Here is a 23,032-nt window from a genome sequence, read left to right as displayed (position 1 = left end):
TGAAAATAAAAACTAATTCACATTCCTAGAACTTAAAATTTAAGGCATTTCATGAAATAAATGAATATGTGATTCTCCAAGAAAAAAGAAAAACAATTGGACAAGTATTTTCAGGAGTATTCAATAGATCAAGGACAAATTTTCATAGATTTAGACTTTCTCAAATGTTTCTCTTCTGCGTCAGGATTTTTACCCACAATTCCAGAGCTCTATCACATACCCCAGAGTTATCTCCCACTATTTCTGATGATGATGTAAAATACTACTTGCTGAAGTTGGATTCCAGCTCTTGTTAATAGCAGCTAAGTACAGTTATAACACTGGATAAGAAGAAATAACTAAACTAGAAATTTCTTCTCTCCAAACTCTGTCTCCCTTCCCCCTCAATATACATCTTCAGAGGTTCCAGAGAATAAGTAGAAACCATTCTCGTTGCCAAGTAACCTAGAAACATTTTCCATTTCTTTAAAATTCATCTTTAATGACCTGAATCATTGACTTTTTCTAACTCTGAAAGATAATTATATTATGTCACAAGCCCCTCTGCCAGGCATCCTTCATCAAAATTTTATAATACTCCCCCACTCGTTATGCCAAAAGAATCATTTCTTATTATGTGCTTCTAAATACATAAAAATATTCAAAAAAAAGCTTGTAATTAAAAATTATCAAAATACTAATGGTGGTTACCTCTGGATGAATTCTACATTATGTTAAATAACTTTCTAAATATTCAATAATACTATATTATTTTATAACAGAAAAAGATGTTTTAAGATCAATTTATACATTTTTTTATGGTATAGAGGATAATAATTATTTTAGAATATGTAGCAAAATATCTAGACATCGGTAAACACACACCTGCAGAAATATTAATAGTAATGATCATGTGGTAATAAATTATGAATAGACTCTACCTCTTGTGTATTTTTTGAAATTTTATGTAATGATAAAAACTATTTAATAATAGAAAATACTACTCTTATAAAACTCAAGGGCACAGAATCACATGGAGAAACATATATTCATCCATACCATAAAATATTTATTGTGTTTTACTGCTATTTCACTTTGAGAATTTAATAGACTACAAGGCACACGAGATAAGCCACCTGGTACTCAATAGATACAATAAAACAAGCAGAAGCAGAGAGGTGACACATTAGGGCTGTTTTGCCACGCTGCACATGCCACAAGAGAGCACGGACTGCTTTAATTACTACTCATTTGAATTTCTGATAGATATTATAGCAAAATTTAAATCTTGTTCATTTACTTTGGCAGCTTGACAACGGGCTCATTTACAATCCTTTGAGGGAATTGCAAATTTCCCAGGCTTCAATTTGGGGTGAGATGGCATTATTCATAGAAGAGTATGTAATGGAATTCAGGGCTGGATATTAATTAGTCTGAAAATATTTTTAACCCATCAGAAGCCTGGGTTAAGATTTTTTTTATGTTTGGAAGAAATGATAGAAAGGAAAAAAATCAGTTATAAACTTTAAAAATTCAAATAGGGTACAATATCCACATTTACAACATTTTTAATCTAAAATTTTATCAATGGAAAACTGTTAATATAATTATAAGATAAATACTGATTTATACTGACCCCTTCCAAAAGTCTTCCAAAATTCTCTTGACTAATATTGTGAGCAGTGTAGTTTCTTTAAAAAACAAGTCTTTTCAGTTTTAGAATGTAAACTCGACAAAAACTAAATATTTCCTTTTGTTTCCCCTCTATCCAGACTCCCAGTTCAGCACCATAAACATTTGAAATTCTGAATAAGCTCCACTTCTTAGGAGTGGGGCTGAGGCAAGGCCCAGGCCAAGTTAAAAAGCAACAACACAGTGTGAAGAAATTTGAAGGTGGATCTGTGGAGGCTTTGAGAACTAACAGTGAAGCCTTTTTCTTCATAGAAGAAAAAAAATTTAAATTTCCAGGTTGTGTTTTAGAATCTTCCCACAGGCAGCATGTAAAAGGCCTTGAGTGAATATTTATCAAGCATGAATATTCATCTCAAGGGCAAAAAGGATTCAAAGCAAAAGTCATTTTAGTGTTTTTTTTCTTTTTCAAAATGCAAATTTATCTTTTTCATGACTGTTGTGTCCATGGGTGGCCCTTTGCATATCAATTTCAGATATTTTTCTTAAAAGCCAATAAAGCATAATTTCATGATAAAAATAAGTAATAAAGGATGATGAGATTTACATTTCAAAGTTTTACAGTCCCAAACAAATCAACTCATTAAACCTAAGAACAGTGGAAGAATGAGCTTCCTACCTTAATAGTGTTAGAACAAGGTCCTAACTAGCCCTCTTAATATGAATATTTCAACTTCATTCTCACCCTCTCTGGTCCCTAGGCACAGGGATCTAACTCTCTGAATATGCTCGACATCATTCAAAATTAACAACCAGAAAAGCTATCAACACACAGGAAAAAATGGACTGGTCCATTACATCTGTTCATTTCCTCTTCTGAGGGAATCTCTAATCTCAAGAGAACTTTCAGCTAACATAGACAAATCACAAGAAGACACTGACCTTTCTTCTTAGTAACTGAAAAGCAAACACAGATTCAAATAAATAATAACTTTTCATTGTATAGACATCAAGTTTTTAACCTGATTAACATGAACCATACCAACAAAATTAAGTTTTGAAATTTGCTGTAGGTTTAAGGGTGCCTTTTGATTTTATTTCACTTTGGTGCTTGTGTTTCATGATTTAACAGAACTGGTTATCCAATTACCAAATCACTTCTTTGATGAAGTAAATGCTCTGGCCTGCAGTAAAGGTTCAGCTCTCCTTTGTCTAACTCCAGAGACTTTCAATATCCTCACCATAAGGCATCTTTTCATCTTGAATTCACTAAACGTCAGTCTCAACTGGAGAGTGCAACACTGTGGATACAAAAGAGCCGATTACTTGATATTTGTATGGACACTTGATTCCTCAGCAACACTGGCTGGTGAAGTGATTCCCCATTTTCCCATGGCAGCTGTGCATCAAGGGATGCATGCAGCCTCTCTAATGAGGATAGCAACTGTATCTCCTCTCCATCACAGATCTGTGAAAACAAAAATTTTTAAACAAGGACTATGAGAAGATATTAAAAAGTCACAAATACAAAGAGAAGAAAAATCAAATTAAGAGTTCCTATATATTCAGGAGGTATCACTTTAAGCCCTTGAATGGATTGAAGTATTTAAGTCCACATAGCAAACCTCTTTTCCCCATTGTACCTCCCAAGATCCTGAAGAGTTAGGTGATCTGCCCGTGGTCACTGAGATTTAAAAAAGCAAGTCATTAGGAACATGGATTCAAACCTAGATGTGGCCCTAGAACCCATGCTCTGAATTTACTATGATATGCTATTTTCCCGTGACTGGCTTTATGTCAATCGTTTTTTGTTTTGTTTTGTTTTTTTTAACAAAGGTCATAAATTGTCAATGTTATCCAACCCAAATCCCTGCTTAAGTGATTTTTTTTAACATCTAGATTTGCTTAAATAAAAATAAGATTAATTATAGTTTTAAAAACCACAAAATTGGTGGGAATACTGTTTCTTTGAGAGTTATTAGAGGACCCCCAACAGCTGCTCCAATGCAAGAATCCTGGCAGCTGTGTCCACACAGATGCCCTGGCCTCAATATCAATGCAGGACCCCTGGCTGCTGGGCCACATAGGACCCCCAGCATCAGCACCAGTGCAGGACCCCTGGCCTCCGCTCCTGTGTGGACCTCCATCTACCAATGTGGGGCTCCACCCTTGCCTCCATCTTGGGACACTGCAACTGCTGCCATAGTCACCTGCACCTGGGGATACCGGACAGGGTCTGGAGACACCCCCCAGCCACAAAACTGCACTCCACCAAGCTACTTTTCTGAATGTGCCACCCAACACCACTGCCTGCCAGACACCCCATCTCTGAAAGCAGCCACCTCCATCTTGGAATACCTTTGTTGCCCTCTTTAGTTGGGGCAACTTCCAGCTTAGGACACCAGCTGGGAGCTAAAAACAATACCAAGGTACCTATAGTCCCCAACTCCCCCCTCTCCCCTGCAGCCACTAACTCAGCACAGTGCCTGAGGCTACATGGCTGGTCCTCAGCTCCCAAGGCCTAGTTCTGATCTGCCAGATACAAAACAGCTCTCCGCAGGTGCACAGCCCCAAGAACGCAGCCCACAAGACCTTGGGAGTGAGAGGTTCCTAACTGGGAAGGAGAAAGGGAGGGGGTGAGTGAGATACAGTTTAGAGATGAAATTAGAGACCAGGAACTGTGAGGTCTACAGGTCATATAAGGAGATAAGACCAGGTATCCACATCACAAGAGCTGGCCCCAAAGGAGATCCTTGGGGTACAGTCTCCCATTGGGGACCAGCAAGTGCTACACACCACTTCCAGGAGTTCCACCCCCAAGACCAACCCTCCCACCCTAAAAACCTTTGCCATCCTGAGGGTGGAGATACCAGCAAACAATAGACAACCCCACGTATTGGATGAGAAGGGAAGCAGGAAAGATAACTGAACTCCAACAGAAACAATCCTTGAATTTTCCTTCAAGGTTTTTTTTTTTTTTTTTTCTTTTCTCTCTTCTCCCACCCTCACATGGACTGGGATGTCTGAATAGTATATTACAGTTGTATTGCATATTCTTTTATCTCCTATTTTTACATTTCGTTTTTCTTAATTTTTATGTTTATTTGTTGTATTCTCTCTATTGTCTTCCCACTTACTTGTCTCCCCCAAATCACTTTCTCTCTTCTACTGCTAGCCAACATCTTTAGATTCTTCTTTCATGCTTCCTAAGCTCTAATAACTCTATGTCCTCACCTCTTACCCCCTTAACATCTCATCCTATACAGCACCCCCAGTTCTCTCTTTGTCCACCACCAGAAACGGTAGACCCTTTTGTAAACCTACTGTTTATATTGTAGCTAAAACGTGAACTTACTATTTATGTATATTGTGACAAAACCGTAAACATCTTAATAGGAGCTATTTGGTTTAAGGCTGTATATTGTTTGCATTGGGATCTGTTAATATTATTCTTACCCCTTAAAGGCGAGGTATTGGAACCCCGCAGGGACACTATAAGCTTATAGGGTAAAAACTGTAACACCTTGGATCTGCAGTGCTAGAAGGGAAGACACATGAACAACATGAAAAAAAAAAAAAAAGAGAGAGAGAGAGAGAGAAGAAAGTGCCCCAAACAAACCAAGATACTACATTATTAGAATCCATGGCCAGCACAGCAAAAGAAATTACAGAGAAGGACTTCAGGATGTATATAATTAAAATGTTCTGTGAATTAAAGGATGATATAAGAGAGCAAACACAGGCAGCAAAGATTATTTCAATAAGGAGATATAGATTCTAAAACAAACCCAAAAATAGAAATCCTTGAAATGAAGGAAATAATAAACCAAATTTAAAACTTAATAAAAGGCACCACCAACAGATTAGATCACTTGGAAGACAGAATCTCAGACAATGAAGACAAAATATATAATCTTGAAAATAAAACTGACCATACAGTGAAGATGGTAAGAAACCATGAGCAGAATATTCAAGAATTATGGGATAACATAAAAAGACCAAATTTAAGAATTATTGGGATAGAGGAAGGCATAGAGTTACTAACTAAAGAAATGAACAATCTATTTGATGAAATATCAGAAAATTTGAATAAATAATTTTTTTAAAAAATCCACAAAATTAAGTTATTTAGTTATATGATAAATTTTATCACCTTAACTTGAAAAGAATCAAGTCACATGAGAAACTAGAAAGTTTAATTACAGAGTCACAGGGAAGGCATACATTCTTAAATTAAAATTCATGTTAGCAACATAGCCTTAAAATTAGTTCATGGATGAGTTTGCCTCTATGATTTGTATCTAAAACGTCCCCAAAGCTCACATTTTGAATATTCAGAGGTGGGGCTTCTGAGAGTTGACTGAGTCATGAGGGTTCTGACCTCATGAATTCATCCACTTATGAACTCATAGATTAATGGGGAATTAGGAGGTAGTAGAAACTCTAGGGGTTAGGGCCTAATTTGAGGAAGTAGGTCATTGGAGGTATGATCTTGAAAAATATTTTTTTCCCCAGGCCCCTTCCTCTCTATCTTTTTTCTGCTTCCTGGACACCATGAGGTGGGCAGCTCCCTGTCATGATGTTGTTCTGAAGGTCTAAAAACAATGGAGCCAGGTGACTATGAACTGAAACCTCTGAAACCATGAATCAAAATAAAACCTTACTCCTTTAAGTTAATATTCTCAGGTATTTTGTCACAGCAATGAAAACTGACTGATGCATTCTCTTTTTAGAAAAAAAGAAGAAAAGGCAAGCATGCCATCAGCAGATACATTTAAATATGAAGTATTTTCTTTAGAATCTATTAAGAATTAACCTTTTCATTATCTGTCATTTGCTCTGTTCCTGTTTCAGTCACTTAATGTCTCAGATCCTTAGTACTCGTAGATTGTGGATAAGTGTTTTCATTCTTATTATTAATAATGCTTTTTCTCTAGAGTTTGCTGCCCAAACTGCCTCCCTCCTTAACTAAGGAACTGCACCTCCACTCCCTTTTTTTGAGGGACGCTTCTCACCTCCACAGGGTTTGGAAGGACTGTCAGTTACAATGCCCAGCCATGCTGGATACAAGGGTGGACTTATGACTCAGTGACTTATCAGAAAGAGACTTATCTGGAATTCCCAGATTAGAAGTGATATAAAATCCTTCTTTTACTTTGAATTAAAAGTTCTAAGAAAATAACCCCAGAGCTGTCTACTATCATATCCATGTGACATGGTTTTAAAGAAGCCAGAGAGAATTTGAAGCCAATTGATGGACAGTAAATATAAGGACAAATGGACCCACATCCAGTTTGACCCTTTGCCTTCCAGGTACAGCAACCAAAATTGCAACATTTTAGTTTAAGTTTTCAGAAACTTGCAAATGAAAAACTCCCAACCAACTATGTCATTCATTCATTCATTCATCTATTCATTCACTTATTCAATAGTTTATTAGATTATAATTATCAACAGTTTATTATTATGTGCTAGTTTTATTGGAAAATTATATATCATGTTCTTGATATTTATAAAAAAACTGAAAAGTTAGGTTTCTGGGGAAGTTAGAATTACAAGTCTATTTGAATTTTTTTAAGGGTCTTAGATTTGGGGGACAATTTAAGGCTTTCTGGGACAAGGCTCTGAGCCTCGAGTTCCATATTTGAAGTAACACAGAGCTATGTCTACCATACAACTTAAAAGTTTAAGTCCAAAAGTAGTGTGCATTATTTTTTAGGATATGAAAAATATATTAAAAGCACAAACAATGTCTATAGACAAACCAACAAACATTGCTATATATATTTCCAGTAAGACTTAATTTTGTGAGAAAATTCACATATCTGAAAGTTGAAATTATTTTGAACCATCAAGACATTCTCTACATTTCCCCCCTCTTCTGTCATAAATTAGACAGCTGATGAGGGTATAATAAAGATGCTTCCACTGATAATCAGAGCAGCATTTTGCTGTGCCTTCTCATTAGGGGCACAGGTTCTGCCTAACTGACAACCATCAGCCATTAATTAGTTATGTTCAGCAGAAGATAATTGGAAAAGCTGCCTCAGCTGCCACCAAAGCAGTAAAGCATGACACATGTGAGAAATTTTCTATCCTAGTAGCACCAAAGAGGGGGCTGCAGGAACCTGCAATATCTAAGTCAGAAGGCTTAACAAAAGCTCCAGTCCCTTCTCCCCACTTACAGAGAAAAGCAACTGATTTATTAGTTTGTTGGTGTATTAGTTCCACTAGAAACCAACCCACTAGATCCCTCTAGAATTTAAGGTCAACTAGTACTATTTAGATCTATCTAGAGTCACCAAGGGCAGCCATGACTAGCCCATTTTAGTACTGAGTTCATTAAGACAAGTAGACAATTTCTTATAGCATCCTTGGTCTCAAATTCTCACCCCAGTGAGGCATTCCTGATAGCAAATGATTGAACAGGCTTTTGATCACCAAGTTCAAATCCTAAAACTGCTACTCACTGAATAAACTCTGTTTTGTAAATACTAAAAGCATCAATAATACATTAAAACTTTTCTAACAGTACCTAGCACATAATAAGTATTTGATCAATGTTAGCTATTCTCATAATTGTCTATGTATCCAGCAACTATAAGCAAGGCAGTTAAGTGCTGAGAGAATTAAATGTTTTCAAATGAAGAAAAATATAAAATGACCAGAAATATATAGAATATTCCCCACAGATAATTTAAGAATTGGTCTTATAATCTCATTGATATTTGCATCCATAAAGAAATTGTGGCTACATCTCTCTATAAATGAACACAAATTCCTAAATGGTGATATCCTAATTTCTGGCCCTGAATCTGTTTCTTCATTCTTACTCTTCACACTGATGGAAGCACCTTGTCATGAAGTCTTTTGGCGCTGATGATGTTGTAGTGCCTTCTTTCAGACTAACCCTCCTACCTACCACATTATATATTCTAGATATTCTATATTCTGCTAAAGCCACTGGAAAGTGGCCTAAAGGAGGCAGAATTAGGATAGCATTCAGCACTTAGAAGGAACAACCGCAGTACGTAAGACACACATTATTCAATTTTTCTTCTGGGGGCACATTCCCATCCAGAGCATGGACGGGGGAAAAAAATACCTTATCCTCAGACTGAGAATTCCCCTAGGAGTAAGGACAAAACTGAAGTAAACCTACACTCAAAAAGGTTAAAACCAAGATTCCCCAGGCTCAATGTTTTCATTCAGTAACACAACTACCCATTAGAACAAAATTAAGCACTTTTCAGAGAAAGACATTGGATTTCAGATTGTCTATAATGTATTATTCACAAGATTAAGTATGCAATTACAAAAACCCTACACAATGGAAAATTTTAAAAGTGTGATCAATAGTCAAGAGAAATATTAGTCAATAAAAACAGGGCAACAGCTGGCCCAGATGTTGGGATTAGCAGAAAGAAACTTGGAAATAACTATAATTATTAAATGAAGTGGTTATTTAAAGAATTTATAGAAAAATATTGGTAAGATATGGAGGAAAGTGGAAGAATTTTAGGAAATATATGTAATCTGTAGAAAGAAATCAAATGGAAATATGGTAACTGAAAAATAGAATATTTGAAACAAATTAATTGGCTGGCATTAAATGAAGATTGGCCATCACAGAAAAAAGATTTAGAGAATTTGAATACAAGAAAATAATAGTCATCCAAACAAAAGCACATAAACAAATTATTTTAAATAAACAGAACCTGACTTACCTGTGGAATAATATGAAGCATCAAACATACCTGTATTTGGAGTCCCAGAAGGAAATAAGAGAAAAGAATGAGGCATAAGAAGTATAATTGAAGAAATATAGGCCCACATTTTTCTATAGTCAAAAACAGGAACTCAAAAATCTAGGAAGCTTAATGAACTCCAAGCTAGCTGAAAAAATAAGTACAACTACATCTGATAACATCGTAAGTAAACTTTTTTAAAAAATTTAAAAAGCAGTGAGAGTTTTATAAAACTTATGACATAAAGGCATCTCATTAATAATGATGGTTTACTTCTCATCAGAAAGAGTACAATCTAGAAGATAATGTGGAAAGTAAAAAAAAAAAAATTGTGTCAATCAACCATTCTATCACTAATGAGAACATCTTCCAAAAATTTAGGTGAATAAACCTAATTTTTTTTTTTCAAATAAAAAGCTGATAGAATATACTGCAAGTTGGCTTCTGTTACAAGAAATGATAAAGGAAGTTTTCCAGGCTGAAGAGAAATGATGCTACATACAGATGAATCTTCAGTTAGGAAAGAAGAGCAGTAGCAATGTCAAATATCTGAATAGATGATTTTTTCCTTTATTGCATTCTTTAAATGTGAATTAAGTATAAAATATAAAAATGAAAATACCATATTGTGGGTTTATTATATAACTAGAGATTAAAAATATAAAAACAATACAAAATGTGGGAGAAGCTGTTTACAGAATTATAGTGTTATGAGATTCTGACATTAAGATGAAGAAGGATATAAAGTTAATTTAAGGTAGAATGTGATTGTCAATGATGCATATTATTATGCTCAGAAAAATTCTATATGGTAGATTAGCTGCTAATTCAATTTAATCATATTTCCATTAAAACTATTTAAGAAACCTACTTTAAAAGTAACACACCTCACTGGAAAGCACTATAAAGTTATAATAGGATATAAATATTTTCAATAGAAAAATAAGGTTTTCCTCTAAGTTATTCAAGAATGTTCCAAGTCATTCTCTCTCTTATAGATTCAGCGTGAATCAGAGAGTTGTATTTGACTAAAAAAAGGTAGGCAAAAATACCCCCCCAAACTTTCAAATTTGATTATAAGTCTACCTCTCCCCATTTCTAGGTATAAAAGTCATATGTCATAAATGGATCTTCTTATAATACAAGATACATTTTAAAATATGAACATTTTAAGGTTTTTCAAAATGGCAGAATAGAGGAGTTCACATTCCTGGCTGCTTCATGGTGTGAAATCAAGAGAGCAGATAGGCAGCTTCTCTGCAAGATGTGTGAACAAAAAAAGTGGGGGCGGGGCCTTTATTGGAATTTAAAGCTGGACATCCAGAGCAGACCAGGAATGCAGAGGTTGGATATAATAAAATAAGGAAAAAGTCCTCAGCAACACAGCCCCTGCCACAGCCAGGCCAGAAACACCATCCAGAGCAATGCCTCCGTGACCACAGGGAATTAAGGAAACTTGCATTTTTGGCGGGGGGGGGTGGGGGGGGGCTGAGATATGTCTGGGTACAGAGTGTTTAGAGACCAAGGACCTTGCCTAAGAAACCTGAAAGACACACTGCATGATATTTGTGTTCAAGGAAAGAAGCCACCATCTCTCCAGGCAGCTTGCAGAGGACAAAAGAAGGAACCATTCTGCAGCCATGGTATGGGAGTCAGCAGCTGAGGAAGCCGATTCCTGGCAAACCCAAGTTTGGCCCAAAATACAGGCCCAGTAAACACATACTACATGACATGGAGTGTGCTTAAGTGACCAAGAGAAAATCAAACATGGAGAGAGGTTTACAAAGGGGACAACTGGTATGGAAACCCACTGGCTCTACTGCTCCCCCTCCAACTGCTGGTAGTCCAACTGCTTGCAGGACTGGCTGGGAGAGATGCACCTGGCCAGGAATTCACAAGGGCAAGGGTGGGAAAGATTGTTTGGAGACTGAACCCAAGACCAGGAAACATGGGATTAGCAGGTGATGTAGGGGATGAAGAATTGGCTCCCCTAGCACATGAGTGGAACCCAGGGAAGATCTCTGAGATACAGTCTTCTAGAGTGAACCAGCAAGTACTGGGCACTGGAGATTCAGTGATTTGAGAATCTCCAGACCAATTGGCATTCAGTGAAGATCCTGGAGCCACCTAAGCCTACACCCTGCCTCCAGAAATTCCACTGATGGAATTACCTCTCTCACTCCAGCAAGCCAGAGTGTGGAGCATCACACTCCAGAAGACCCCACCTAAAACTGCTGAGAAGAGAATCTGAGAATCTTTTGAACTCCAACAAAAACAATTCTTTAACTTTTTATCAATATTTTTTTCTTTTCTTTTTTTTTTAATTATTTTTCTCTGCTTAATTGTGACCTTGAAGATACACGAATGCTTACAAATTTTCATGTTTTTTGTTTCTCATTTTTAGCATTTTTGAAGCCAGTTAGTTTTCATGACTTAGGTTTTTGTGAACAAAGATGTTTGATTAGTATATTTTAGTTTGTTTTGTATTTTATTATTTTTATTTAAGTTTCTAGTGTGTGTGTGTGTGTATATATATATATATACACACACACACACACAGGCACACACACATTTCTCCTACCTATTTTCCTCCATTCTCTCTTTTCTTCTATTAACAGACAATCTCTATTGTTCTTTCACTCTTTCTTTAAACTTTTACTCTGTCTTCTCATCTTCTCCCTCAGAATCTTTACCTCTTATATCACTTCTCTTCTCTCCCTGTCCATCATTTAAAACTGTAAACCCTTTTGCAAACTTGCTGTTTTTATTATAGGCAATAAGTGATCACATAATTTCTGACTAATATGATAACTAACATTATAGATGTCATAGTAGGAATTATTTTAATTATGTATATTGTCTGCATTCCTTGTTAATATTATTTGTCTCACCCTAAATAGTGAGGTACTGGAAATATCCATGGACATTATAAGTCCACATGGTAAAAACTGTACTGCCTCAGATCCATACTGTTAGAGGGGTTGACATACAACATGAAAAAGCGAGGGAACAAAATAGCCCAAAATACTCCAATAACAGAATCCATTGATATTGCAGTGGAAGAGATGTCAGAGAAGGAGTTTAGAATGTACATAAACCGATCTGGAAAGTAGATTTCATTCATAAGGAATTAAATCAGAGATAATACAGGAAGTGAATGATCACTTCAATAAAGAGGCAGAGATTCTGGGAAAAAGAAATAAGCAGAAATCCTCAAAATGAAGGAAACAATAAACCAAATTAAAAATTCAACAGAAAGTATCACCAATAGACCACTTGGAACACAGAACCTCAAGCAATGGAGACAGGACATATAATCTTGAAAATAGAGTTGACCACAGAAAGAAGATGTTAAAAAACCATGAACAGATCTTCTAAGAAGTATGGAATAACACAAAAATACCGAATTTAAGATTTATTGGGATAGATGAAGGTGTGGAAATCCAAACCAAAGGTATGCACAATTTTTTCAATGAAATAATATCAGAAGGTTTCCCAAATCTAAAGAATAAAATGAAAAATCAAATACAAGAGGCTTAAAGAACACCAAATGTACAAAATTTACAATAGACTCACACCGAGGCACAATGCCTAGCATACAGACTAAGGATAGAATTTTAAAGGCTGGGAGAGAAAAATATCAGATTACATATGGAGGAAACCAATATGAATCTCAGCTGATTTATCAACCCAGACCCTCAAAGCTAGAAGGTTCTGGAATAATATATATGAAGCTCTGAAAGAAAATGGATGCCAACCAAGAATCCCATATCCAGCGAAATTAAGCTTCAGATTTAAAGATGAAATAAAAACCTTCCATGATAAGCAAACATTAAAAGAATTTGCAACTAGAAAGCATGCACTACAGAACATTCTCAGCAAAATATTCTATGAGGAGGAAATAAAAAAGTAAAAACCAATGAAGGGAGGAACTACCCTAAAGGAATAGACAATCAAGGGGGAAAATAATTCAAATTAAAAACTAGAAATAAACCAAAATGACCGGGAATACAAATTATATCTCAATAATAACCTTGAATGTTAATGGCCTAAACTCAACAATCAAAAGACACAGACTGGCAGATGGATTAAAATACAAGAACCAACAGTATACTGTCTCCAAGAGACTCACTTCATAGGCAAAGACATACACAGACTGAAAGTGAAAGGATGGGAAAAAATATATCACTCACATGGATCGCATAAACAAGCAGGGGTTTCTAGCCTCATATCATATAAAGTAGACTTCAAGCCAAAGTTAATCAGAAGGCACAAAGGAGGACATTTCATATTTCTTAAGGGAATTATACATCAACAGGACATAATAATCATAAATATTTATGTCCCCAAACAATGGAGCATCTATAAATATCAAACAAATCCTTCTCAGTTTCTTAACTTTTTTTAAGTCATTGATGGTACTTTATTATATTTATTTATATGGGGTGCTGAGAATGAAACCCAGTGTCTCACATATGCTAGGCAAGCACTCAACTACTAAACTACTACACAGCCTAAACCATTCTCAATTTCAAGAATCAAATACACCACAACACAACAATACCAGGTGACTTGAACACACTTCTCTCACTACTGGATAGATCCTCCAAACAAAAAACTAAACAAAGAAACTACAGAACTAAATAATACAATCAATAATTTAGACTTAACAGACATATATCAATCTATCAGACATATATCTCATCTATCAATGAGAGAATACACTTTCTTCTCAGCAGCCCACAGATCCTTCTCTAAAATAGAGAACATACCTTATGCCACAAAACAACTCTAAGCAAATGCAAAAAAAAAAATAGAGATACCCTGCATTCTATTAGACCATAATGGAATGAAACTAGAAATCAATGATAGAATAAAAAGTAAAAGCTACTTTAACACCTGGAGACTAAAAAAATGCTATTGAATGATGAATGGATAGCAAAATAAACCAGGGGTGATTTATATATATATATATATATATATATATATATATATATATATATAGAGAGAGAGAGAGAGAGAGAGAGAGAGAGAGAGAGAGAGAGAGAGAGAGAGGAGAATAGGATACAACATATCAAAATCTCTGGGACACTATGAAGGCACTGCAAAGAGGAAAATTCATTGCATTAGGCTCATTCATTAAAATCATATAAAGTCAACAAATAAATGACCTAACATTACATCCCAACGCCCTGGGAGGAAAAAAAAAGAACAAATCAACATTAAAAGCAGAAGACAGAAAATAATTAAAATCAGAGCTAAAATAAATAAAATTGAAACAAAAAAAAAAAACAATTAAAAAATTCACAAAACAAAAAGTTGGTTCTTTGAAAAAATAAATAAAACTGATAAACTCTTAGCCACGCTAACAAAGGGAAAGAGAGAGAAAACTCAGATTACTGAAATATGTGATAGACAAGGAAATATCATGACAGATACTACTGAAATGCAGAAGATAATTAGAAACACTTTTGCAAATTTATACTCCAATAAAATAAAAAATCTTGAAAACATTGACAAATTTCTAGAGACATATGACCTACCTAAACTGAACCAGGAGAACATACACAATTTAAACAGACCAATTTCAAGCAATGAAATAAAAGATGCCATAAAGCCTACCAATCAAGAAAAACCCAGGACCAAACAGATTCTCAGCCAAGTTTTACAAGACATTCAAAGAAGAATTAACACCAATACTCTTCCATGAAATAAAAAAGAAAGGAACCTTCCAAACTCATTCAATAAAGCTGGTATCACCCTGATACCAAAACCAGAAAAAGAGACATCAAGGAAAGAAAACTCTAGACCAATATTCCTGATGATTATAGGTGCAAAAATTCTCAATAAAATTCTGGGAAATCACATACGAAAACATAATAAAAAGATAGTACACCATGATCAAGTAGGGTTCATCCCAGGGAAGCAAGTTTGATTCAACATACAGAAATCAATAAACATAATTCATCATGTCAATGGACTTAAAAGACAAGAATTATATGATCATCTCAATAGATACAGAAAAAACATTTGACAAAATACAGCATTCCTTCATGTTCAAAACACTAGAAAAACTAGGGATAGGAGGAACATAACTCAACATCATGTAAAAGCTATATATGCTAAACCCAAGGCCAACATCATTCTAAATGGAGAAAAATTGAAAGCATTCCCTCTAAAATCAGGAACAAGACAAGGATACCCTCTTTCACTATTTTTATTCAACATTGTCCTTAAAACTCTAGCCAGAGCAGTTAGACAGAAGAAAGAAATTAAAGGGATATGAATAGGAAAAGAAGAACTCAAACTATCACTATTTGCCAATGACAAGATGCCATATTTAGAAGTTCCAAAAAATTCCACCAGAAAATTCTAGAACATATAATTGAAGTCAGCAAAATAGCAGGATATAAAATTCACATCCAAAAATCAAATGCATTTAGAAATACATCAGTGATGAATTCACTGCAAGAGAAATTAGAAAAACTACCCCAGTTCACAATAGCTTCAAAAAATATTTTAGAATCAGTCTAACAAAATGGGTGAAAGACCTCTACAATGAAAACTACAGAGCACTAAAGAAAGACATTGAAGAAGGCCTTAGAAAATAAAAAGATCTCCTATGCTCTTGGATTGCCAAAATTAACATTGTCAAAAAGCATTATGCAGATTTAATGCAATTCCTATTAAAATCCTAATGACATTCTTCATATAAATAGAAGAGGCAATCATGAAATTCATTTGGGAAAATAAGAGACCCAGAATAACCAAAGCAATCCTTAGCAAGAAGAGTGAAGCAGGAGTCATCACAATACCAGACCTTAAGTTATACCACAGAACCATAGTAACAAAAACATCATGGTATTGGCCCTAAAACAGATACAGATAGAAGATAGAAGACATGGAGACAAATACACATAAATACAGTTATCTCATTCTAGACAAAGGCGCCAAAAACATAAATTGGACAAAAGAGAGCCTCTGCAACAAATCGTGCTGGGAAAACTAGAAATCTATATGTAGAAGAATGAAATTAGACCCCTCTCTCTCACACTGCACCAAAATCTACTCAAAATGGATCAAGGACTTAGGTACTAGAACAGAGACCCTGCACCTAATAGAAGTAAAAGTTGGCCCAAGTCTCCACTATGTTGACTTAGGAACTCACTTCCTTAACAAGACTCCTAAAGCACAAGAAGTAAAGTCAAGAATCAAAAAATGGGATGAAGGGCTGAAGCTGTAGCTCAGTGGTAGAATACTTGCTTCACATGTGTGAGGCCCTGGATTGGATCCTCAGCACCACATATAAAAACGTAAATACATAAAAAGATATTGTGTTCATTTACAACCTAACAAAAAGATCTTTAAAAAAATGGGATGGGATCAAACTAAAAAGCTTCTTCATAGCAAAGAAAACAATCAATATGGTGAAGAGAGAGCCTACAGAACAAGAAAAAAAATCTTTGCCACATGTACCTCAGATAGAGCATTAATCTCCAGGATATATAAAGAACTCAAAAAACTTATCACCAAAAAATAAAACAACCCTATCAATAAATGGGCTAAGGAGCTGAACAGACACGTCAACATCTCTAGTAATTGAAGAAATGCAAATCAATACTCTAAGATTTCATCTTACTCCAGTCAGAATGGCAGTTATCAAGAATTTAAGCATTGGGGATAAAGCAGGAAACAAAATGATGAAACCACCCTCAGGGAGTGCAGTAAGAGAGGCAATCAACAAGCAGGAAAATTTCAAAAATGTTTCAAATTCCTGTGGAAAATCTTGACAACATCAGAAAGGTGTGGAAAAGGGTGAAAGGAATTCTTGTGGATGTCGGGCTTGACAGCTGCAGGGAGTTGCTGAAGGACCTTAAAGGCTTTGATCCAGGAGAGAAGTTCTTCTATAACACATCATGGGGAGATGTTTCTCTCTGGGAACCTTCTGGAAAGAAAGTGCCTTTGCAGATACTCGACAAAGGTGCTCGCTTCACTCAAAAACCATTTACATCATCACCACGAAGATGAGGCTGACCAGGAGCTGGTGATCCCGTGCCCCAACTGCACCTTTGCCTCTCAGCCCAAGGTGGTGGGCAAGCACTTCAGGATGTTCCACTCCCCTGTTCACAAAGTGCAGAACTACACAGTGAACATCTTAGGCGAGACTAAGTCGTCTAGAAGTGATGTGATTAGTTTCACATGTTTAAAATGTAACTTTTCGAACACCTTGTACTACAGCATGAAGAAGCATGTTCTGGTGGCTCATTTTCACTACTTAATCAACTCTTACTTTGGCCTGAGAACTGAGGAGGTGGGGGACCAACAGAAAGCAAGTGATACTGCTTCTGTGGACAGGACCCCGCCATCCGACCGGTACTACTGTAAGAAGTGCAGTGCCAATGCCAGCAGCCAGGACGCCCTGATGTACCACATCCTGAGGTCTGATGTGCACAGGGACTTGGAGAACAAGCTGAGGTCAGTGATTTCAGAGCACATTAAGAGGACTGGGCTCTTGAAGCAGATGCACACTGCCCCAAAGCCAGCCGCCCGTTTGGCCATACCACCGAGCAGCAGCGCCCCTGGCATCCCGGCACCGCCATCTTGCTTTCGTCTCACCCTGCCACAGAATGGCCAAAGCCCAGCTGTGGTGCAGCCAGTGACTGTGGCCCCAGGCTCTGCTGGGAGTCTGACCCACTCCCCACCTGCGGTTGCCCAGGCCCACGTGACCCTGGTCTCCAGCCCTCTGCCTGTGTGCCTGAGCGGCCTCTCCCTGCAGCCCTCCACCCCCCAGCCTGTCCTTCTGTCTCACGGGGTACCGCTCAGCCAGCCTGTGAACCCCCCTGTGTTGCCCCTCACCCAGCCTGTGGGGCCCATAAGTAAGTCTGTTGGAAAGAGTGTCCTTCCTGTGAGTCAGGCTGTCCGCCCTGGCGTCTTGCCCCTTTCCCAGCCTGTGGGGTCTGTAAGCCGACCTGTTGGGCCTGGTGTCCTGCCTGCCAGTCTCTCTGTCACCCCCGGGGTTCTGCAGGCTGTCTCACCAGGAGTGATTTCTGTGGGTCGAGCAGCCCCATCGGGGGTCCTTCCTGCAGGCCAGATGACCCCTGCAGGGGTAATCCCTGGACAGACAGCAACTTCTGGGGTTCTCCCCACTGGCCAGGTGGCCCAGTCAGGGGCTCTCCCGTTGGGCAGACGGCTCCATCTCGGGTTCTTCCCCCTGGTCCAACAGTGCCCTTGAGGGTTCTCCCTGCAGGCCAGGTGGTCCCGTCTGGGCTTCTCTCTGCCAACCAGCCTGTCTCCACAGGAGTCGTCCCTGTGAACCAGGGTGTGAGTTCTGGTGTGCTGCATCTTAGCCAGCCGGTCCTTCCTGTGGGCCCACCTGCAAGGCCTGGAGTGCTGCAGCTCAGTCCCTCAGTCAGCACTGGCGTCCTGCCTGTGAGCCCCACAGCAGGGCAGGGGCTTCGCAGAGCACCCCCTTCCTCACATCAGGCTCTATTCTCAGGCAGCTCATCCCCACTGGGTAGCAGGTAAATGGGATCCCCACCTACACCCTGGCTCCAGTGTCTGTCACCCTGCCTGTGCCCGCTGGCGGAAGCATGGCAACTGTTACTCCACCGCAGGTGCCTGTCCAGCTTTTGCCCTCAGGCACAGGTGCACACATGGCCAGTTCCCTTCCCAGCCTGCCCTCCCCACAAGTGCTGGTGAGCGCTGCCCCGAGCGTGTTTGTTCAGGCTACTCCTGCACCGGCAGATGCCAACCAGGTGCTGAGACAGGCCAAGCAGTGGAAGACCTGCCGGGTGTGCCACGAGCTCTTCCCATCCAACGTGTACCAGGTGCACATGGAGGTGGCTCACAAGCACAGCGAATCCAAGCTCTGCCGGGTGTGCAATGAGCTCTTCCCATCCAACGTCTACCAGGTGCATGTGGAGGTGGCTCACAAGCACAGTGAGGCCAAGGTGGGCGAGAAACTGGAGCCCGAGAAGCTGGTCGCATGTCACCCTTCCTGAAGTGGATGCGGGAGAGGGCTGTGCGGTGCCTGTCCTGCAAATGTGCCATCTCAGAGGAGGAGCTTATGCGCCACCTGCTCATGCATGGCCTGGGCTGATTGTTCTGCCCCTGCACCTTCCATGACATCTGGGGCCTCCTGGAGCACAGCAGGACTAAGCACCTGGGCAAGAAGAAGCTGCCCCTGGACTATAGCAACAGGGGCTTCCAGCTGGACCTCGATGCCAGCGGCAATCTGCTGTTCCCTCATCTCGACTTCAGCACCATACTGCTGCGGGAGAAGCTGGGGGAGCGGGAAGTCTACCTGGCCAACCTTGCCGGGATACACTCCAAATCCCTGGTGCCTGTGTATGTTAAGGTGAGGCCTCAGCCTGAGGCTCTGCCGAGGGCCCCCAGCAGACAGAAGCTGACCTGTCCCTTCTGCTTTGGTACCTTCCTGACGGCTGAGGCCTATGAGCTCCACCTCAAGGAGAGGCACCACGTGATGCCGACGGTCCACATGATGCTCAGGTCTCCAGCTTTCAAGTGCATCCATTGCTGTGGGGTCTACACTGGAAACATAACCCTAGCAGCCATTGCCGTCCATTTGCTGCGCTGCAGAAGTGCTCCCAAGGACAGCAGCTCAGGCCTGCAGATCCAGCCAGGTTTTATTGAGAGCAGTGAGCTGCTGTTAGTCAATGGGGGAAGTGATTCCTGATTCTACTTTTCCTGTGAAGAGGAAGTTGCCAGATGGCCATGTAGGGGTAGAAGACCAGCGGGAGCTGGAGGAGCCATTGCTTGTCCTAAACACCGATGTAGCCCCAAGCCCAGAGAAAGGGACAATTGTCGTGCCTTTGAAGAGACAGAGGAATGAAGGCAGGACAGAGGGGCCCACAGCTGGTGATGACATGCTCCAGGTCTTGGTGTTAGACCCTAAGAAATATGAAGGCCGTTCTTACGAGGACAAAAAGCAGTTTCTTAGAGATTATTCCCATAAGAGACCTTATCCTAGTAGAAAAGAAATAGAATTGCTGGGTGTGGAAAATCGACGTGGCTGCATTTTTTGGGAAAAGGAGATACATTTGCATGAAAGCAATAAAAAACCACAAGCCCTCTGTGCTTCTAGGTTTTGATATGTCTGAACTTAAAAATGTTAAGCACAGGTTGAACTTTGAATATGAACCACAACATTCATAGGACAGTGAGCCTCAGTCCCAGGCTGTGGTTCCCACTGGGCCTAGACTGCCCTGCTGAGTCCCTGAGTCCTGCCTGCTGCTCTTCAGCTGTTCCAGGTGCTCCGAGACTTCAGCTGAGGAGGAGGATGGTTCTTAGATTGGTTGTTTCCTGCAGTTGGGTTCTAACACTTACTCTCAGTTTTCTTCTGACATGTAAATTAAATCTTTTGGCATTCATGCACGTCTTGTTTTCCCAGTAGCTCAGTATTGAATGAACTGAAACCTGCAAGTACTTGTTTTTTAATTTTAGGAAATGCCAGCTTGTTGGAGAGTACTTGATCAATTGGAGATGCCTATAGACCTGCAAAGTGAGGGACACAGGGTTGTGTTGGAGGAGCGCACCCTATGATGTGCGTGGCTCCCTGCGGACACCCTGCCAGTCCTTCCTCAGAAGCTGCTTGCTTATGAGATTATAATTTTCATTAGACACTTTTTCATGTTTGTCTTGATGGCTGTTTCTTTTTTAAGTTATAACTCATAGAAAACCAAATGTTTTCATTTATTAAAAATACCCGAGTCTAAGGTCTGGTGTGCAGCTCATCATGGAGCTTCTATTTGTAAAGTCATCGTGGGGCAAAAGTGCTTTCCAGCCTAGACTTTGCCTTTCCCTGTGGTGGCAGGCCGTTCCTCACTCACAGGGAGGACAGCAGCTGCTTAGTGCCTTTAGAGTGACAGAACACCCAGCACGCCACTCCAGCCTGAGCTGCTCCGGGCTGGAAGGGCCGTGTGCCCGCCCAAGCCTACAGACCAGAGCTTGTCTTTGTGGTTGGGGTAGCGAGAGTTGGGCTCATCCGAGAGGGGAGCCTGGGCTATGCTCTGGCCTGATTTTGCAGGCAAGTGGGACAGGTGATTGCTAAAGTCTCCACGTGTCACGTGTTGGGGTGGGTAGCCCGTATTTCCATGGCGATGTGAAGTAGCACAGAGTCCAGGACGAATGCTTCACTCACCGCAGGGCCGTGAGTGGTGCTGTGGGGCATGCAGCAGAGGGTGAGGTGGTCCCGGAGGCCAGCAGTGACTCACTTGCATGCAGGTGCTGTGATGTGTGCTTTAGAGGCAGTTGTGAAATTGGTCTGACTCTTGGTGTACTCTTGTAAATTCAGAGAGCTTGTCCGACTTTATAGTTTCCTTCTTTTTTTTAACCTCTTGTTTCAGAGTGTCTATTTTGAATTAAAATTTGTTACACCACTGCAAAAAAAAAAAAAAAAAAAAAGAATATAAGCAACAATAAGTGTTGGTGAGAATGTGGTGGGGAAAGCACCCTCATACATTTCTGGTAGGACTGCAAATTGGTGCAGCCAATCTGGAAAGCAATATAGAGATTCCTTAGAAAACTTGGAATGGAACCACCATTTGACCCAGCTATGATTTATACCCAAAGGGTTTTAAATCAGCATACTATAGAGATGCAGCCACATCAATGTTTATAGCACTTCAATTCACAATAGATAAACTGTGGAACCAACCTAGATGCCCTTCAATAGATGAATGGATAAAGAAATTGTGGTATACACACAATGGAATATTATTCAGCATTAAAAGAATAAATCATGGCATTTGAAGGTAAATGGATGGAGTAAGAGAATATCATGCTAAGTAAAGTAAGACAATCCCCCTCCCAAAAAAAAAAAAACAAAGGCTGGAAGTTTTCTCTGATAAGTGGATGCTTCTCCATAATGGGAAGGGGGGTATGGGATGAGTGGAGAAACTTTGGATTGGGCAAAGGGGAGGGAAGGAAGGAAAGGGATCATGGAGATAGGAAATATGGTAGAATGAGACAGACATCATTACCCTAGGTATATGTATTATTGCATGAATGGTTTGACCCTACTTTGTGTACAACCAGAAGTGAAATATTGTGCTCTATTTGTGTATAATGAATTGAAGAGCAGTCTGCTGTCATGTATAACTGATTAGAATAAATAAATAAATAAACAAAATTAAAGGAAAAATATTTATCACCAAAAAACCAAATCAATAAAAGGGCTAAGGAATTGAATAGACACTTCAAAGAAGAAGTAGTACAATCAATCAACAAATATATGAAAAAATATTCAACATCTCTAGCAATTAGAGAAATGCAAATTAAAACTACACTGAGATTTCATCTCACTTCAGTCCAAATGGTAGTTATCAAGAACAGACGCAACAATAAATGTTGGCAAGGGTGTGGGGAAAAGCTACACACATACGTTGCTGGCGGGACTACAAACTGATGTTTGAAGGCAGTATGAAGATTCCTCAGAAAACTTGGAATGGAATCACTATTGACCCAGTTGTCCCACTTCTGGTCTTTACCCAAAGGACTTAAAATCAACATACTATATGATGCAGCCACATCAGTGTATACAGAAGCATGAATGTATACAGCAGAACAATTCACAATAGCTAAACTATGGAACCAACCTAGATTCCCTTCAACAGATGAATGGATAAAGAAATTGTGGCATATATATATATATATAT

At 39.1% G+C, this 23,032-nt stretch overlaps 1 protein-coding gene across 1 annotated transcript; it reads left to right on the top strand.

Annotated features, from left to right (window-relative positions):
* The first annotated feature begins 17,117 nt into the window (after positions 1 to 17,117).
* LOC114082874 (activity-dependent neuroprotector homeobox protein 2) lies at positions 17,118 to 20,531 on the top strand. Its single transcript, XM_027923974.3, is given in 7 exon segments — positions 17,118 to 17,314; positions 17,316 to 18,526; positions 18,529 to 18,795; positions 18,798 to 19,343; positions 19,346 to 20,034; positions 20,036 to 20,364; positions 20,366 to 20,531. Coding segments are annotated over 7 exon segments (3,405 nt in total).
* Positions 20,532 to 23,032: the final 2,501 nt, after the last annotated feature.

The sequence above is a fragment of the Marmota flaviventris genome, chromosome 6 (assembly GCF_047511675.1).
Source record: "Marmota flaviventris isolate mMarFla1 chromosome 6, mMarFla1.hap1, whole genome shotgun sequence".
NCBI classification, from domain to species: Eukaryota; Metazoa; Chordata; class Mammalia; order Rodentia; family Sciuridae; genus Marmota; species Marmota flaviventris.
Note: the sequence above shows the minus strand (reverse complement) of the source record. Positions and strands in the feature narration are given on the sequence as shown.